At 37.8% G+C, this 18,410-nt stretch overlaps 1 protein-coding gene across 1 annotated transcript in view; it reads right to left on the bottom strand.

The window, feature by feature from the left end:
- Window positions 1-1,106: 1,106 nt before the first annotated feature.
- The window catches only part of hmgcs1 (3-hydroxy-3-methylglutaryl-CoA synthase 1 (soluble)), a 39,303-nt gene continuing 21,999 nt past the window's right edge, over window positions 1,107-18,410 (bottom strand). The window contains exons 4-10 of the mRNA XM_062031490.1: window positions 18,054-18,218; window positions 12,116-12,284; window positions 11,353-11,523; window positions 10,040-10,146; window positions 8,050-8,175; window positions 4,098-4,255; window positions 1,107-2,904 (exon numbers count right to left, since the gene is read on the bottom strand). Coding sequence (XP_061887474.1) covers window positions 2,827-2,904; window positions 4,098-4,255; window positions 8,050-8,175; window positions 10,040-10,146; window positions 11,353-11,523; window positions 12,116-12,284; window positions 18,054-18,218 — 974 coding nt within the window. The 3' untranslated portion in view covers window positions 1,107-2,826. The remainder of the gene's footprint in view (window positions 2,905-4,097; window positions 4,256-8,049; window positions 8,176-10,039; window positions 10,147-11,352; window positions 11,524-12,115; window positions 12,285-18,053; window positions 18,219-18,410) is intronic.

Below are 18,410 nucleotides of genomic sequence, written 5' to 3'. Positions count from 1 at the left end.
TCTGACGTAGATTTTTTATTTTTTTACTAGTTTTTAATTTTATTTTACAAGTTGAGGTTTTAAACATTTCCTAAATTATTGCAATATTGATATTAATTCATTAATTGTTATTATTCCTATTTACAAATTCCAATTGCACCCATGGCAGAGATGGACTTTTCCTCTGTGAGAGGACAGAGGCCGTAGAATGTAATCACTGGTTTGACGTAAAAAAGATCTTGTCCACCAGAATATAAAATGTTTTTTTTCCAGGAATTAAATATGAACTGTCTAAGAAGTGCAGCGTAGATGCTGAATGACCCTCACCACAAGAAATGTATCCCAAATCCACAACAGATGCTCTGCCAAAGCCAATTGTCTCCTTGGGATCTGAGAGAACCACCAGTCTTTTCCCTGATGAACTTCAACAGCTGTATTTCAGACTTTGAGTCAATAAATATTCGTATTTGGTAGTGAAAATCTTTTTCGAAACATTGTGTACTTAAATAGTTAGCCATATGTCACCCAGAGTCAAAGCGAAGGTGAAAAGGGCAGCTTTAATTTTGAATAATAAACCATGTGGATGAATAAAAGTGTAATTGACAATTACTTGATACTAATGTATTGTTTAAAAAATTGAATGTCTAGATCTAATGCTAATATAGAAAATGTAAATATTTTATTATGTAATGTGACAGTACATTTATCTTAGGAGATAAGAAGTTGTCTGCAATCCGAATGTAAGACAGATGTCCCCTTTTACTATAGCAGATATTAAAATAAATTTAGCATATTTAGGAAAAACAAAAACCTAGACATGGTATTAATGTTATTCTCTTGGTAATAATTTTTTTTTTTTTACACATAAATAAATATATATATATTAAAGTGAAACCTAGTTCCTCTCATTGGATTCCTGATTTTCAGTTAGTAAAAACATTCAATATTGTCTTTATTGGTTGAATTTATTTTCGATGAGCCAAGTTTGTAATGTAATTTGTCTTTTTATTGTCAATAACAGTAGGTAAATTGATTTAGTCAAACATTGAATTGTATATAAAGTGCCTAATTTTGTTTGTGTAGTCTATTCATTGTTTCAAAACAACAGTTATAAGTGGTTTATTTAAAAAAAAAAAAGTAAATCAAAAGAAGTAAAGCAAATTCTATTTGAATTGTACAATTGAAAAGTGGTGGGAGAAAACAACACAAACACATCAAATGTTGAATATAAATGTATTGATTGGTTCGGATTTACACAAATGAGGGAGGATTAAACGAAGAATCATCCACGCACTCTTATGTACACAGCATAAATACATTGACAGTTTATACTGTACATTTACATTTCAAGTGGTGAGACTGCAAAGTGGACACACACACGTTTGATGCTGGTGTGTGTGCGGAGGCGGCAACTCTGAGGGTACATCAAGACAAACCGTTTTTATACTTGAAGGATCTTGTAAGGCTAAACAGCAAGCAGGCTGAATAAGAATCATCCACTGCAACGTAGTTTAAGACTTATCTTAGCCATGCTTTTTCATGAGCTCTACTTCTTCCAGCAAACAACTGGAGCACAGTAAAAGGAAGACAACGCTATAAAACAAAATGCCAGGACCTCATCAGCACATGACAACACCTTCTGTATTACTTCTAATGCCAAGTGTACTTTTTCCTGTACTTTCGCCTTCATGGGCATACCGATTTCCCACACACACATACACCATAGTGAGGGTCTACTAGGTAAACAAATACAGTCCAGTCTTAGGCTAGCAGGAGTCATTGCTAGCCATGGTGCCAAGGAGAAGCCAGAACTTGAAAAGCCTCTTCTGTGGTTAAGTTCTCCTGTTTGGGAACACTTGGCCTTCCCGGTGAAATACGTAAACAAAGGTGGATACAATGAAAGCAGTGTGACTTTATTGTTCAGTAGAGATGGAGAACTGGACTACACGCTTGGACTATTAATACTGTACTTTAACCAATAATAAACGTTACTTTACTACATTCAGTCCTTAAATTCTGACTGTTGTACTTGTCTGCAGTGTGACCCTCGGCATGTTGTAAAAATAAAATAATTGAGATATATTTTGAGGTCTTACACAAATTTGCTAATTTAGCAACTATTATTTACTATTTTCAATGTACAAACTGGATCGAAGTTTACATTTGTAGACACTTGAAAATTTGTTTTCAAATAAAATGTTTTGTTGGCGAAGTGTTTAGTGTAAAAAACAATAAGGTTCTTGACGCAGAAGTTCGATGTCTTGCATTGTGATTGGAACAGGAAGCGTGCCCTTATTAGGAAAGAGTGATGCTGCAATACCATTACACACCACTAAAGGCATTATGATTGTGGCAGGAGTACATGCAATCAATGATGGACTAATTCCACTTGTAAGTGTCAATCGGACAATAAAAGTTAAAAACAAGTGCAGACAGATACTGTCAAAGATTATGTCCTTTCCTAGCATTTAAGTGATATCTAATTACTTTTTATTTGAAATCTAGAAAAGGAAAGAATGCATGTTGGAATGTATTATTTGATTGATGGTGGTGAAACTAAAAAATAGGGGACTGATACTATCTTGGCTGTGGGTTACAGTTTATAGGGATGAGAGCGACACTCCTTGCTTTGACAACAGGAGTAAGATTCCTTCTCTTTTTCATAACTGCTTGATATTTATTGCAGCACAAAGGCTTGTATTGCTGTGCTTTAGAGTTTGTAGTCATGATGAGGTTGCAGTAGCAGTTTCTAAAGGCTGTCCTCAAGTTCCAAACCATACGTTGACCTTTGCAGCCCTTGTACTTGTCTCCAGACCAGCAAATGCCTCGGAGAAGAGCTGCGTGCGGTCAGTTGTTGATGGCGCTGTCATTTGTGGCGGTGGCGACGGGAATATGCGGAATCTTCTTGGCTGGGCTTGAGATGTGCTGGAAGGACATAGCATGTTACACAAAGTCAATATTCATACAAATAAACTAACTGCTTGATGAAGTCATGATTGATTGCATTTTAAAAATAATTGTGAGTTGAGGAAAAAGCTTGAGAATTAAACACATTTTTATTTCGATAATGGCTTCTCACGATTATGAAAATATACAAATCGGAAAGGGGGTGGGGGGGGGTGTTAGCGGGGGGTGTATATTGTAGCGTCCCGGAAGAGTTAGTGCTGCAAGGGGTTCTGGGTATTTGTTCTGTTGTGTTACGGTGCGGATGTTCTCCCGAAATGTGTTTGTCATTCTTGTTTGGTGTGCGTTCACAGTGTGGCGCATATTTGTAACAGTGTTAAAGTTGTTTATATGGTCACCCTCAGTGTGACCTGTATGGCTGTTGACCAAGTATGCCTTGCATTCACTTGTGTGTGTGAAAAGCCGTAGATATTATTTGATTAGGCCGGCACGCAAAGGCAGTGCCTTCAAGGTTTATTGGCGCTCTGTACTTCTCCCTACAACCGTGTACCACTCCGTACAGCGGCGTTTTAACAAGTCATACATTTTACTTTTTGAAACCGATAATTTCCGATATTACATTTCAAAGCATTTATCGACCGATAATATCGGCACACCGATATTATCGGACATCTCTTAACGCCGCTGCTTTTGCACCGCTACCGTATGGACAGATGGTCACACAGGGCAGGGCGCACATTAAAAAGTTAATAAATGTGTGTAAAAAATACTGCATATAAAAATAGTGCCGTGAAAGGAAACCTTTGTTAACACTTGTGTTAACGAGTGTTAAGGGCGGTATAGCTCAGTTGGTAGAGTGGTCGTGCCAGCAACTTGAGGGTTGCAGGTTCGATCCCCGCTTCCGCCATCCTGGTCACTGCCGTTGTGTCCTTGGGCAAGACACTTTACCCACCTGCTCCCAGTGCCACCCACACTGGTTTAAATGTAACTTAGATAGTGGGTTTCACTGTGTGAAGCGCTTTGAGTCACTAGAGAAAAAGCGCTATATAAATATAATTCACTTAACTTTGCCAATTTATTTTCTTCTTGGGTTTAATGTGAAAACGATTAATTGAGATTGGTTTTCTGTGATAAATGGACTCCTTCCATAGATATTTAGCAGGTGAATGCATAGCCAGAGTACTGTTGACGATGTGAGAAGAAGAAAGCTATACCTGCTGAGCGTCGCAGCAGTGAACACGGTCAGACTCCGAAGGCAGGTTGTCGTCCGCAGGTCTTCTGGCATATTCTCTGCGGTGTTTGTCGTCCACCCGCGTCAAGTACCACGTTCCTGGAAACAAATCCTCCACGCAGCCTTGAGGGATGTAGCCGGCTACAAGAAAAAAACACGTAAGTCATGCTATGAAGAGAATAGCGATGGTTGCGAGTAGAGATGTCCGATAATGGCTTTTTTGCCGATATCCGATATGGTCCAACTCTTAATTACCGATTCCGATATCAACCGATACCGATATATACAGTCGTGGGATTAACACATTATTATGCCTAATTTTGTTGTGATGCCCCGCTGGATGCATTAAACAATGTAACAAAGTTTTCCAAAATAAATCAACTCAAGTTATGAAAAAAAATGCCAACATGGCACTGCCATATTTATTATTGAAGTCACAAAGTGCATTATTTTTTTTAACATGCCTCAAAACAGCAGCTTGGAATTTTGGTAAGGTAAGGTGGGCGGGGTTGGGGGGGGCTGGCTTGAGGTGGGGGTAGGGGGCAGCGGGGGGTGTATATTGTAGCGTCCCGGAAGAGTTAGTGCTGCAAGGGGTTCTGGGTATTTGTTCTGTTGTTTTTATGTTGTGTTACGGTGCAGATGTTCTCCCGAAATGTGTTTGTCATTCTTGTTTGGTGTGGGTTCACATGTGGCGCATATTTGTAACAGTATTAAAGTTGTTTATACGGTCACCCTCAGTGTGACCTGTTTGGCTGTTGACCAAGTATGCCTTGCATTCACTTGTGTGTGTGTGTGTGAAAAGCCGTAGGTATTATGTGACCGGGCCGGCACGCAAAGGCAGTGCCTTTCAGGCACGCCCCTAATATTGTTGTCTGGGTGGAAACCGGGAGAAATTCGGGAGAATGGTTGCCCCAGGAGATTTTCAGGAGTGGCACTGAAATTTGAGAGTCTCCCGGGAAAATCGGGAGGGTTGGCAAGTATGACTGGTAGACGCAACTGCACTGTACTTCTCCCTACGTCCGTGTACAGCGGCGTTTTAAAAAGTCCTAAATTTTACTTTTTGAAACTGATACCGATCATTTCCGATATTACATTTTAAAGCATTTATCGGCCGATAATATCGGCAGTCTGATATTATCGGACATCTCTAGTTGCGAGACATGAACGCTATCCTAAAAGACGGAAAATGTTGAAGATAAAGAAGAAAATGTCTTCTTGCTTTATGTTCGACCAAACCAGTTTTCTTATTCCTTATTTAATATTAGCTTTTATTATCATGTTTAAATGCAAATCTTTAAAAAGGTAATAAGCTAACAACCACCAACATAAACAGACACATGCGCGCAGTCAACGCTAATGCATTTGCATTGGGATGCCCACATGCACATGTACAGCATGTGTTGTATTGGGCTGACTATGAGTGGCATGCACGCAGTGTAGCAAATTGTAGTTCTATCACTCATCTCTAGTTATATTTGGGATGAGCACATGAACGTGCACACTATATGTGCTGGAGGTGTTTATTGGGTTGAGAATCACAGACATTAACCTGTGCACACATACATTTGTGAAGCGTAAATGACTGTATTACAATCGCTCCACCAGTTGTATTTCAAATAATTATCAAAAAAGTCAAATGAAGAGGTGTCATTTAATTATTGTGATCACTCCTCCTAAGATAAAATTGAGAGCTGGTGAGAAATTGTTAGACATGTTGATAAGTCCTTCTATTGCTTTTTATGATCAAAGTTTGTCAAAAGTAACTGTGATCGCACTACAGTCAGCTACATTGTGTGCACCCGTTTGTCTCGGTGTTGGTTACACATGAACATCCCAAAAGTAACTTTGGAGGAGCGATCGCACTAGAGTCAGCTACATTGTGTGCACCTGTTTGTCTCGGTGTTGGTTACACGTGCACATCCCAAAAGTAACTTTGGAGGGGCGATCGCACTACAGTCAGCTACATTGTGTGCACCCGTTTGTCTCTGTGTTGGTCACATATGCACATTCCAAACGTAACTTTGGAGGAGCGATCGCACAACAGTCAGGTATGTTGTGTGCTAGTGTTTGTCTCTGTGTTGGTTACATGTGCACATTCTAAAAGTAACTGTGGAGGAGCAATCGCACTACAGCGGTGTATGCGGCGCTCAAACATTCGTCGATCAAAGTCTTACCTGCCTACCAAAGCTATAAACCAGGAAGAAAATTGTATGTATTTTCATCTACTGTAGTGAATTAATTGTTTGGTTTTCAGTCCATTCTTATTCATATGTAGGGATATAACGGTAAACGGCATAATGATAAATCGCGGTAAAATTCCAGACGGTTTGTAATATCGTTTACATTTTTTATTACAGAAAAAACGTCATTTACTGATGCCTTTTCATTCCTGCCAACTTTTGAAACTCAAAAAGCCTAGTAGTCAGGGTCCAGGGGCCGCAGGCGAAGCCCCCCGATGCAAAATTAATTTTATCTAACTGCAAACGTTATCAGTGCTGAAATAAATACTAGCTATAATGTTTTGTAATCTAATCGAATTGAACGCAGGTTGTAAAGATTGTGTATTCGATGCGAGAGGTATCATTCCTCTTTATTTTTGTTGACCAAACTTGGTGTTAGAGAAGAACAAAGCTTGTTTATTAGACTTTTTTTTATTAGCCAAACTGCTATTTGTTTTGTATTTATATCAAAAAGTAAACACCATGTTTTTTTAAATGACTTGTGTTTTTTAATGTCAGAGTTATTTTGTATAGTTAATTCCTATACAACATAGTTCTGCTAAAACTCTTAATGGATCTGTTATGTACATTTATATGTACATTTATATGTACATATAAATGTACATAACTTTAAAACTACATCTATCAAAATTTTAAAAATAGAGATAAAGGCATCATGTAATGAGAAAAAGATGACACATTGATATTATTAATGAACAAAAAAACACTTTTTTTGTCTTTAAATATATGAATAACATGTATAGCCTTTTTATTAAACATTACAAACTACATGATGCTGTTGCGTTCAGACCACATCCCAACTCTGTTTTAACCAACATAATCAAATAATCATGATTTCAATATTGATAAAAAAATGATCTTACTTATTATTTTGATCTCATACATGAACACAATTTTATCTGTATGGACAAAAAGTGCAATTACGTCCTTTGGCCATTAAGTGCCACTTTGCATAATTCTTACATTTGTTTTAATCTGTTATGTCCACAAAGTGCTATCTTTCACAATTTTCACATTCATTTTATTTATTTATGTTATTTTTCTTTCTGCCATATTACTTTGTTTATAATGCTTGTGTTTCCATATGCACATTCAGTTTATATTTGAGGTCCATGAAACATTTTTTTTAATCCACAATAATGTTTCTTCGACAAAGGAAATAATTTTGGATGGGTTGTCTGTTTTTTTAAATAAAACTTGGCAATTTTTTTTTAGCATAAGTACTTCTTTAAAATTTTAAGGACATTAAAAAATACCGCGATAATGATAACCGTGATAATTTTGATCACAATAACCATGATAACAAATAAGCGACATCCCTATTCAAATGTAATAAAAAAATTAGGTTTAGGGTTTGTTTGATAAATTTCTACCCAACAGGGATTGGCTATGGCACCATGTCACGGTTTAAAAGTGTCTTCTTCTAGAAAGTTCCATTTGATCTTACACTTGAAGAAATGTTGGCTTATTTATTATGAAATGGTCTAATTGATGATGTAAAGATTGGATAAGACGCAGCCCTCTCGCTCTGGCTTCATCTTCTCTTGTGAACTTATTGTTGACTGCACAAAAAGACCACTCCCAATCAAAGTGCATACGTCCAAGAAGAACTTGGATGCATAGAAAAGCATGTTTTGCACAGATACTAAGTATGCAAGGTTCCTCTGTTGTAAGTGACATGGAAAAACATCTTACCGAGGTGATGGGTCTGCTCTCGAAGCATCATGTTTTCAGAGAACACAGCAGGTGAAACCTTCTTCCTGGACTCCAGTCTGCTCTTTAGGTCACTCATGCTACAAAGAAGTTTGTCAAGAGCTGAACCTGAAATCAAGTCACACAAAAATATTCAGTTTCTACTATTCTCTAGGTTTTAATTTCGTCACACAATTGATATAGTTTACGCACAGTGCATGTGCATGTCACATATTTGATGTAACAGTTCTTCAAAGGCTGTGAATACTTGCAACTTATTTTAGGTTTTCATTATGGGCTGTTTGAAGTGAAAAATGATTTGTTTAAGAAAATGAATACTTTCCAGATGTACTGTACACTCATGGCCATGAATTTCATATTCCTTGAAATACTTCATGATTTATTGAACCATTCTTTTTGAAAGGTAATACAATTTTTTTTTTTTTAAATAAGAATTTGGTGGACACGTTTAAATTAATTTAATTCAATTTTAAAATTATTCATACAAGGTGAACTATATCCAGACTATGGAGCTAGCAACTTACTATGTGGCTCCAGAGACAGTGTGGAGACACTCCCCTAGGTTAATAATAATCACCACAATTATGGAAAATAAACTGCATTTCTAGGTACCTTAGTATCATAATAAATAGCATTATCACTGAAGAAATGAGGCTAAACACATTAAACACATAGAGCAAAGCAGGAGCAGGCATGATAATAGCTCAGCTAAACGCTAAAGGAACTTGACAAAAACACCAAGAAATAAGTGCTTAGTAAAGTTTAAAAAGTGTAGATGGAACAGTGTTGCAGCAGAAAGGGGCATTCACACATTGCTGGTTTAAATGGAAATTCATCGTGCTCTGCCAAAGTTCATGTTAACACAGAATGTTTGATTTTTTGTGCCACTCTAGTGTCTACAGTAGTGGTGTCAAATGTACAGCCCACCCGCGAACATGTTTTGTCCTGCCAGCGAGATGAGTTTGCTAAGTATTAAAATAAAAATAAGCAGAAATTCATGAATTAAATAAACATATTTTCTGTCCAGTGGATGTCCCAATAGCGCATGACTTCAGAGGGGACGGAGCTATGTACCGTGTTTAGGGGCAACATTTCCGTGTTAGGGCACTGCGTACTTACGCTGCCGATTAGTGATAGGATACAAAATGTGGATTGTTACGTTCATGCCTTGATTGTCAAATATGTTGCTGGTAATGTAACCTGTAACATTTATACCCAAATAAATAATTTTGATAATCTGTTCATTTTGTTTTGTACTTATGACTGCATAGGGACACATTTTCTGCGAACACATAAGTATGCTGAAATAATATGTATCTCCTTCATCCTAAAAAAATCTTATTGCTGAAATGTCAAAGCAGAAATCTGAGCGAGAGTAGAAAAAAATAAATCTGAATGCGCAGAGGGGTGAGGTGGAGAAAGCGGAACAGAGGGGGTGCAAGAGAGCGCATCTTTTGGACTGTGCAGAAAACAGTAATTATTGAATGTTAATATGGAAACTAGCAAACATGCAAACACTTTTATTGTGTACAAAACACAATTATGTCTGCTCAAACATTTAAATTTTTCGCTTGAGTTTAATTTATTTAAAAAATATAATGTCTGAACTTGCAAAAAAAATTTCCGTCAAAATCTGCCTTTGCGACCTCAAAATTATGAAACAAATATAACACCATAATCATGGATAATCGGTATCAGCATGGACCCCTGATTGGAACATCCATAAACCATACATAAACCTAAATCTAACAAGTGGTGTGGAAGGTTGCAGAAAGTCTTAACTTTATAATGAACTTGTCATCAGTGCCCATGATTGAGTGCATCTAGAAAGTTTATTTGGCATCATGAGATGGTTTGAAGCACTCTTTGGATCAACAAAATGTGAAAGTGCAAAAAAACATATGAAGATGACAATTATGCCTACAATGAGTGTGTCAACTTCTGAGCACAAGTGTGATTGCAGGCCACTTACCAGGTGTGTGATCTTGTGAGACCCTGAGAGAATATAACGTTGCTGCACATCCTGATCCATAAGAGAAGAGCCCAATCCTCTGACCTGCCAACTGTGATGATGTGTGTCTGGAACACAAAATTATAAGTTCTTGTTTGACAACTGTACATGTAAACACGTTCATGAAGCTGATGTGTGCTTACTGTGTAGCTGTTGGTAAATCGCTAATGCTAATCAGTAGCATGCATATTGCTTATCCGATAACCAATGTATATTAACAAATAATAAGCATCAAGCTAGTTTGAAGAGTGGAGCCTTACTTTAATTGTGAGTGCTTTCTATCAGGCCTGCTTCAGTGGCGTGTCTAGGGTGTGGCCAGGGGTGACACGTGCCACCCCTAAAATCAGACCAGTGGGGTGGCATGTGGGGTGGAGCGGGTTTGAAGCAGTGTTTTTTTTAACTATGGTACATGTACCACTCGGGCTCCATCCAGTGGTACGCCAAAAATGTCCTTAATTCAGGTGGCCCTAAGATTCCCCCCAAATTTTTTAGACCACGGTTTTAGAAATTCGAGTGCCATCCAAATCTAATAGGCAAAGTCCACCAAAGTTAGAACTGACCACATGCCTCACACAAGGGACATCGATAGAAAATGGATGGATGGCTAGATATTTCTGAAGGATTACAAACCTTTTAGGAGGTCCGGGAAGTAAACAAGGTAGGAATGGTTCACATACTTTTAATATTTAATGTTTATCGATTATATTTCAAATTGTAGTGACGGGCAATCAAGAGCCTTATGTATACCTTTGCGTCACGTAACTTGCGTAGAATGTGTTGTGGCAGTTGCGGATTTCACTAATGTGGTAGTTTGAGGACACACTCGGTTCACGTATTTAACGGTGAACTACCAACATGAAAATGCTAGCAGGAAGTGTTTAAAGTTTATTGGCTTTGTGAATATACTGAGACAAAGTCTAAGTTTATTGTGTTATTCATTCACAGCACCAATTTTTTCCTTAGAAATTTCAACTAACTTGAAGTGTTTTGCCAAGAGAATTATTTGTAATGTGTACATTTTCAGAATGTGCTTGTTCTATTTTTGGCCAAAGTAAAACAAAGAAAACAATCTGAAGTCGTCTCTATTTTTAAGTCTAATGCAATGATTTTACCAGTCCAGCCCACATGGGAATATATTTTCCGCAATGAAGCCCCCGGAGTTAAAATGAGTTTGACACCCCTGATCTATTAGTCTGTTTTCCGCCGAGTGATTGAGCCAGTGCGAAGGCTTCAACCGGACGTTGTAGAATGATGTATTTCAAGCAAAGACTTACTGTGCAATGATTGATGCCAGGCAGCCGTACACTGAGGGAGTGTACATGTTTCCATTCTGGTTGGAGATGAGCAAGGACAGTTTGGTTTTTCTTTCAAACAGGTCTGTACTGGCCTTCATAAAGGCCTTCTCAACATCACGGTCAAAGTAGGTCTCTTCTGGCTTCACATCTCTAAACGAAGCAAATAAGGAAAATACATCACATTCATGATGAGAACATATAAAAACAAACCTAATGATTGTCAATGTGTCACAAAAATCAAAATCAGGAGGAGTTTTTTTTAGATGACTGGTGACCATACCAAATGAAGCTATTTGAAATGATTTGTTACACGTGTTCTTTTCATGCTTAAGTATAACACTTCAAATAGTTGTGTAAATGTCATGCGTCTTTGGATGTTCCCATTCATCCAGGTCATTGTATTCTCAGGGCCTTCAATCGATCGCATCTAGACCGTTTGGTTTGTCTTCGCCTCTCATGCAAGTAGGCTTCATCAGTTCATGCTCATATACTTAGATAGGTAAGATCTAGTCTAGTAGTTGGTGCCAAAACTTTGATTTAGTCCAGTTGCGATCTATTGAATGCCCTGAAAAGTAAATGTGATGGGTAACAGCAAGGCTACACACATGCACTACTAATAGTCCTGCCGCCTTAGTGAAAAGTGTATTGATAATAGTGTATTGTATTTACAGTAGATTTGGCTTGAAAATAATAGCTTTGCGAAATAAGGGGTCAAATAAAAAGTGGAGTAAACAGTGCTCACCTGAAAGCATCAAGGCCACTAAAGGGTCCCGTGTCAGTGTTGGGGCTAGGATGGCTCAGGAAGTCGTTCAGCATCAGTCTAGCCAAAGACTTCTGCACCAGCTTGCAATATGGCGAGTGAAAGACAAGAAAGCCAAAGTCCTCCAAAGAGAATTGCTTGTCCACACTCTCTGTCAAAGAAGAAAGCAAAAACTACTTGATTTTTTTGTCTTTTTTTGCTGGTTTGAGAAAATAAAAAACAGGTTTCAACACTGAAAAACAAAACATGAGTGCATCTGAATTAGAATACCAATAAAAGTTAATTTACTAGAAGTTCAATTTAAAAACTCAAAATCTTATATTCTATTGATTCACTGCACACTTCTTTCAAATATTTTAAGAAGGGATTTCTTCATTTTGATGGTTATCGCTTACAGCTGTTCACAACCTCATAAAACAGCCCTTTGAGACACTTGTTGTGATTTAGGGCTATATAAATAAACATTGATTGATTGATAAAATGTAAAAAATATTGTAAGCTGCTGCTTCACACTCTAGTCTGAATTAAACTTCTGAAATCAAATACATTTTGGACCATATTATATATTTTTAAGATGCCCCTGTATATCCCAATTCATGGAATTATGTACATCTTACTGAACACTAGGGCTGCAACAGTACATATAGTGCCAAGGAGAAGCTAGAGCTTAAGAAGCCTCTTACATGGTTAAAGTGTCCTGTTTAGAAACACTTGGTCTTCCCAGTAAAATACATAAATAAAGACAAGTAGATAAGACAAGCTACTTTTTTATACTTTGTTTGTAGAATTTCCTGTTATCACCTGAGCAAACCACAACACAGCCTGCAGCCATAAGCTTATCAATCTAACTCGATACCAAGGATGGGGGATATGGCCTAAAATCTATATTGTGATATATACTGCAGCTTCTTGCAGTAAAAATATTCAGGGTTTCCCAAACAATTGGACATTTCGCAGGCCAATAATTTTGGCAATTCTTGTTGAAGTAATCTAAAATTGGAAATTAATAGGCACGACTTGACATGTACCGTGTCACAGGCAATGCACGTTTTGAACACTTATGAAATCTCTTCTGGTGTGTAGTGTAGCATGTTTAGCCATTCCTCGTCCTTGTAAGAAACTAATTATTACTAACTTATTTGTTGCATGGAGGTGAGGATTAGTTAGCCGCTGAGCTAACGGCAACGCTACATTGCGTTGAGGACGCGATAATTTGCTTGTTGTTGTGAAACTTGTGGGACATAGCAAGAATATGTCATCAATAGGAATGTAACGCTATGAAAACTTCATATCACGGTTATTGTCACTAAAATTATTACAATTATCATTATTATCGCATTATTGAATGTGCTCAAAAAGTAATCATACACATTTATAACCAAGCTTTATGAAATGTCTACTTCAGATTGACACTATATATCTTCTCTGGGGTTCATTACAAACAGTAGGGCCTTGACCCATCATTGTGAGCTGTATTCCTGAGTGGGATGGCCTTCTTTGTCCTCCAGGAGGCTGGGTCATTGGTATACTTTTATTTATAAAGGTCATGCTTGGTCTACTGCTCTCCTACATTTTTAACTTAATCACATAGAGGAGTGTTGGCTCTCACTGAAAAAGACTGGAAAATAACCAAACTTATTTTGTTTAACGCTTTTAAATCCAGATTGAGAGCACTTGAGATAACGTTTTTAAAAATGGTAACTGTTAATGTGTATGACATGTATTAGTATGTATCTGTATTTTTTGCTGCCTCTTGGCCAGGACTCCCTTGAAAGAGAAGGTTCTTTAATCTAAATGGGACTTTCCTGACTAAATAAAGATTAAATAAAAAAAACCTAAAAGTTTTATTCAAAAAATTAAAGTGCAATAAATTTAAAGCCACACAATATACTTTCTTGGCAAAATAAATATTATATTATAATATTGTTCTGGCTACTTAAGAGCCATATTATTGTTACTTGAATGTGTAAATTCAGATGTGTATCTTCTTCCGTTTTAATGTGTAAATTTTTTTTGTGTTTTTTTTATTATAAAGAAAAAAACATGTTGGGTGAGTCACTTCCGCTTTATGTGATGTCATGCAAATTCACTTCCGGTTGTCATATTGCTTCGAGTACATATCGATCTCTCTGTCTAAGTGAGCACAGCTTGTAGGTTTAATGTGCATAATTAAATATCTTAGTTGCTCAGACAGTTACATGCTTATAGCTAGCCTTGGATAGCGCTCACTTGCTTCTCCAGTAAACGAGCAGTGTCACCGGACCGTGAGTTTATCAGTGTAAACAATCATGGTTTTAACATAATTTAAAATCGAGTTAAAGTTAAAGTTAAAGTACCACTGATAGTCACACACACTAGGTGTGGTGAAATTACTCTCTGCATTTGACCCATACCCTTGTTCGACCCCCTGGGAGGTGAAGGGAGCAGTGAGCAGCAACGGTGGCTGCACTCTGGAATCATTTGGTGATTTAACCCCCAATTCCAACCCTTGATGCTGAGTGCCAAGCAGGGATGTAATGGGTCCCATATTTATTATAGTCTTTGGTATGACTCGGCTGGGGTTTGAACTCACGACCTACCGATCTCAGGGTGAACACTCTAAACACAAGACCACTGAGCAGCAAAACTGTAATATTAACCGTGGGAAGTTTTACAGAGGTTTATCATTATACCGTTTATCGTTACATCCCTAGTCATCAACATGCATTATCACAATATTATTAAAAAGCTCTATCACCGGCCAAATGTATATTATTTATATTGTATATTGTCTTTTACACAATTTGATACCAAGCAGAAATGTTACTATATATGATTACAACAATACAAGACAATGTAACATTACTAAACAATACTGTACTCCGAATCAACAAAGCAATCACATTCACATTCTCAGACCCTTCAATCGATCGCAACTGGACTGTTTGGTTTGTCTTAAAAGAGGTTTCGCCTCTCATCCAAGTAGGCTTCATTAGTTCATGCTCATAGACTTTGATTGGTCAGATCTAGTCTTAGACTTGGATTGGTCAGATTTATTCTCGCTGATGGTGCCAAAACCCCAAATATTAATACTCCAACATTAGGAGGGTGAGCCTGGGCAAAGATAGTTCCTCCCTATCGTAGTGAGAAAAACAACGGTTTCAAACATTACAACTTAGTAGTAACACCTCCACATCGCAAGCATTTACTTAGAGGCAAAAAACTCAATTGATAATGAATTACACAATAGATGGGTAAAGAATTTGTCCAGCAGAAATCTTACCCAACCAGAAAAATATGTATTGGCGAAAGGGTTGAACTTTGACATGACTCCACATCAGGTTCCTACAGTTGATATGATCACAGCAACAGAATCAGCCATTATGGAAAAACAACCTAACAGAAACTGAAAGTGAGCAAACTCGGCTGAAAGTGACGACAGCTCTAATGCCAAGCCCCAAACCTCTCCTTTGAGGAGAGGAAAGCAGTAACATCACTGGACATCAGGTGACAAACGCAAAAATATTGTCATTCCATATGTATCAGATGTGTCTGTAAACTCAAAATAATTTTTTACCAACACAATATCCAAGTACACTTCAAACTAGGCAACACCCTGAGACAGAGACTAGTGCATCCCAATGACCAGACACACACCCACAAAAACAATCTGGTGTATGCTATCCAGTTAAATGATGAATGCACTATATTGGGGAAACAAAACAACCACTAAGCTGATGTATGGCAAAGCATAGATGGGTGAACTCTTTAGGCCAGAATTCAGCTGTCTACCTGCACCTCAAGGAGAAACAGCACTCCTCTAAGAACAAAAACGTACAAATTCTGGACAGGGAGGATGAATGGTACGAAAGAGGAGTGAGGGAAGCCATCTGCATCAAGGTTGAAAAATCATCTGTAGAATATTGTAGCAAATATACACTTAAATACATTACACGTAGGTTCACTCTTTCTTTTCAACCTTTGCTCTGTCTGAGCACAAATTCATGTGTCAGACTGACTCCGAGCAAGGCCTTCTTATTGTGAAAACACCATGAAATTGTTATGGCTATTATAATGTTGACTCTCTGTGTCCCATCCATGCATCCATTTTGTACCGTGTGACCCTCTCGGGGTCGCGGGGGTACTGGAGTCTATCCCTGCTGCATTTGGGCGGAAGGCGGTGTACACCTTGGACAAGCCGCCACCTCATTGCAGGGCCAAAACAGATAAACCCCCCCACAAACTTCAAAACAAATTTTAATGACAAACACAACCCCCTCTTATCAACGAATGGCTCCAAAAAGGCTGTGTTGTGCCAAAACCACCTACACTATCATCCCTTGGACACGCCCCCACCTTCGTGCGACCATGAAGTTGTATGGCCCTGATCGACTTTGTTTTGCATGGACTATAACAGTGGTTTTCAAATGGTGGTGCGCGTACCCTTGGGGGTACTTGAAGGTATGCCAAGGGGTACGTGAGATGTTTTTAAAATATTCTAAAAATAGCAACAATTCAAAAATCCTTTATAAATATATTTATTGAATAATACTTCAACAAAATATCAATGTAAGTTCATAAACTGAACATTAAATCAAGTAGGCTGTTCCATTCAGTACAATGCAACAATGCAATATTCAGTGTTGACAGCTAGATTTTTTGTGGACATGTTCCATAAATATTGATCTTAAAGATTTCTTTTTTTGTGAAGAAATGTTTAGAATTAAGTTCATGAATCCAGATGGATCTCTATTACAATCCCCAAAGAGGGCACTTTAAGTTGATGATTACTTCTATGTGTAGAAATCTTTATTTATAATTCAATCACTTGTTTATTTTTCAACAAGTTTTTAGTTATTTTTATATATTTTTTTGCAAATAGTTCAAGAAAGACCACTACAAATGAGCAATATTTTGCACTGTTATGCAATTTAATAAATCAGAAACTGATGACATAGTGCTTCTTTATCTCTTTTTTTCAACCAAAAATGCTTTGCTCTTATTAGGGGGTACTTGAATTAAAAAAATGTTCACAGGGGGGTACATCACTGAAAAAAGGTTGAGAACCACTGGACTATAAGATAAAATAATAATTATTTCATGCAGTCATAGCTCGCTGATTGAGACCAATACTGACTCTGCCTGTGACCTATGCAAACTAAATGTTGTCAAATCTTTAAAGGAAGTCCTAGCCTATGACTGTTCAATCGAAGAACGCGGGTAGAACCTAAGCTCCTTGAACAGAAGATGTGGTCTGCAACACCACCTATCTCCCACATGTATTCTGCAATTTAGCCTCCAACAAATAACAGGAGTTAGAAATATTGGTCAAAGATGCTCCTTTTTGTCATTTGTTTACAACTGAATGGAATGCTAACGTTATTGAGTCGGACCATTTTAGGCCGATAGTGGTGGATCCACAGCGACCAATCTGCCAAACAATACCTCAATGCAACAAAGGGAAATTACACTTTAACGACAGTCGTTTGCATCAAGATTGCTCGTTTGCATCTCAACAGTTGTTTTTCTCACTACGATAGGGTGGAACCATCCTTGCCCAGGCACACTCTCCTGGTGTTGGAGTATAAATATTTGGGGTTTTGGCACCAATCGCTAGACTAGATCTGACCTATCTAAGTCTATGAGCATGAACTGATGAAGCTCAGATGAGAGACGAAACGTCTTCTAAAACAAACCAAACAGTCCAGTTGCAATCGATTGAATCTTCTGAGAATACAATTACCTGGATGAATGAGAACATCCATAAACATCACATTCACAGTTTTGCAGTCTGGAAAAACATGTATGTTGACAGAACTGTGGAAGGTGCTAACCCCCCCAGAGAGGTCAGAGACTAGATTAAAACTCACAACCTCCAGCCTGTGAGGCAGAAACTTTCACCGTATCACTCAGTCCATTTCAGTTACTTTTTCCAACTAACCTCTTTGCCACTGAGCATGGATCTTATTTCGGTAGAGCGAGTAACAGCGGTCCAAGGCACTCAGGTAACACTCAATGGATAGCTTGCCATCCACCACAGGATACTCCGACATCAGGTTAGGTTTGTAAAAGTCGTACGCATGCTGCATGTGCGTTCCTCGTAGACCTGTACAAGACACAAAGTTTGTGATCATTACAATTCATGTTTTTTTCGATGAACCTCAGTTTATATAAATACATGCATGTACGCAGTTGAACTTGGCCAGTCGCTCCTTTACAGTTATATTCGACTAAGGTTCAGAATAAAAAGCAATAAGACTCCTAAATAATTCAAACTGTACTTGTCTGGATCGTTGTA

Source organism: Entelurus aequoreus, linkage group LG21 (genome assembly GCF_033978785.1).
Source record: "Entelurus aequoreus isolate RoL-2023_Sb linkage group LG21, RoL_Eaeq_v1.1, whole genome shotgun sequence".
Classification (NCBI taxonomy): domain Eukaryota; kingdom Metazoa; phylum Chordata; class Actinopteri; order Syngnathiformes; family Syngnathidae; genus Entelurus; species Entelurus aequoreus.
Note: the sequence above shows the minus strand (reverse complement) of the source record. Positions and strands in the feature narration are given on the sequence as shown.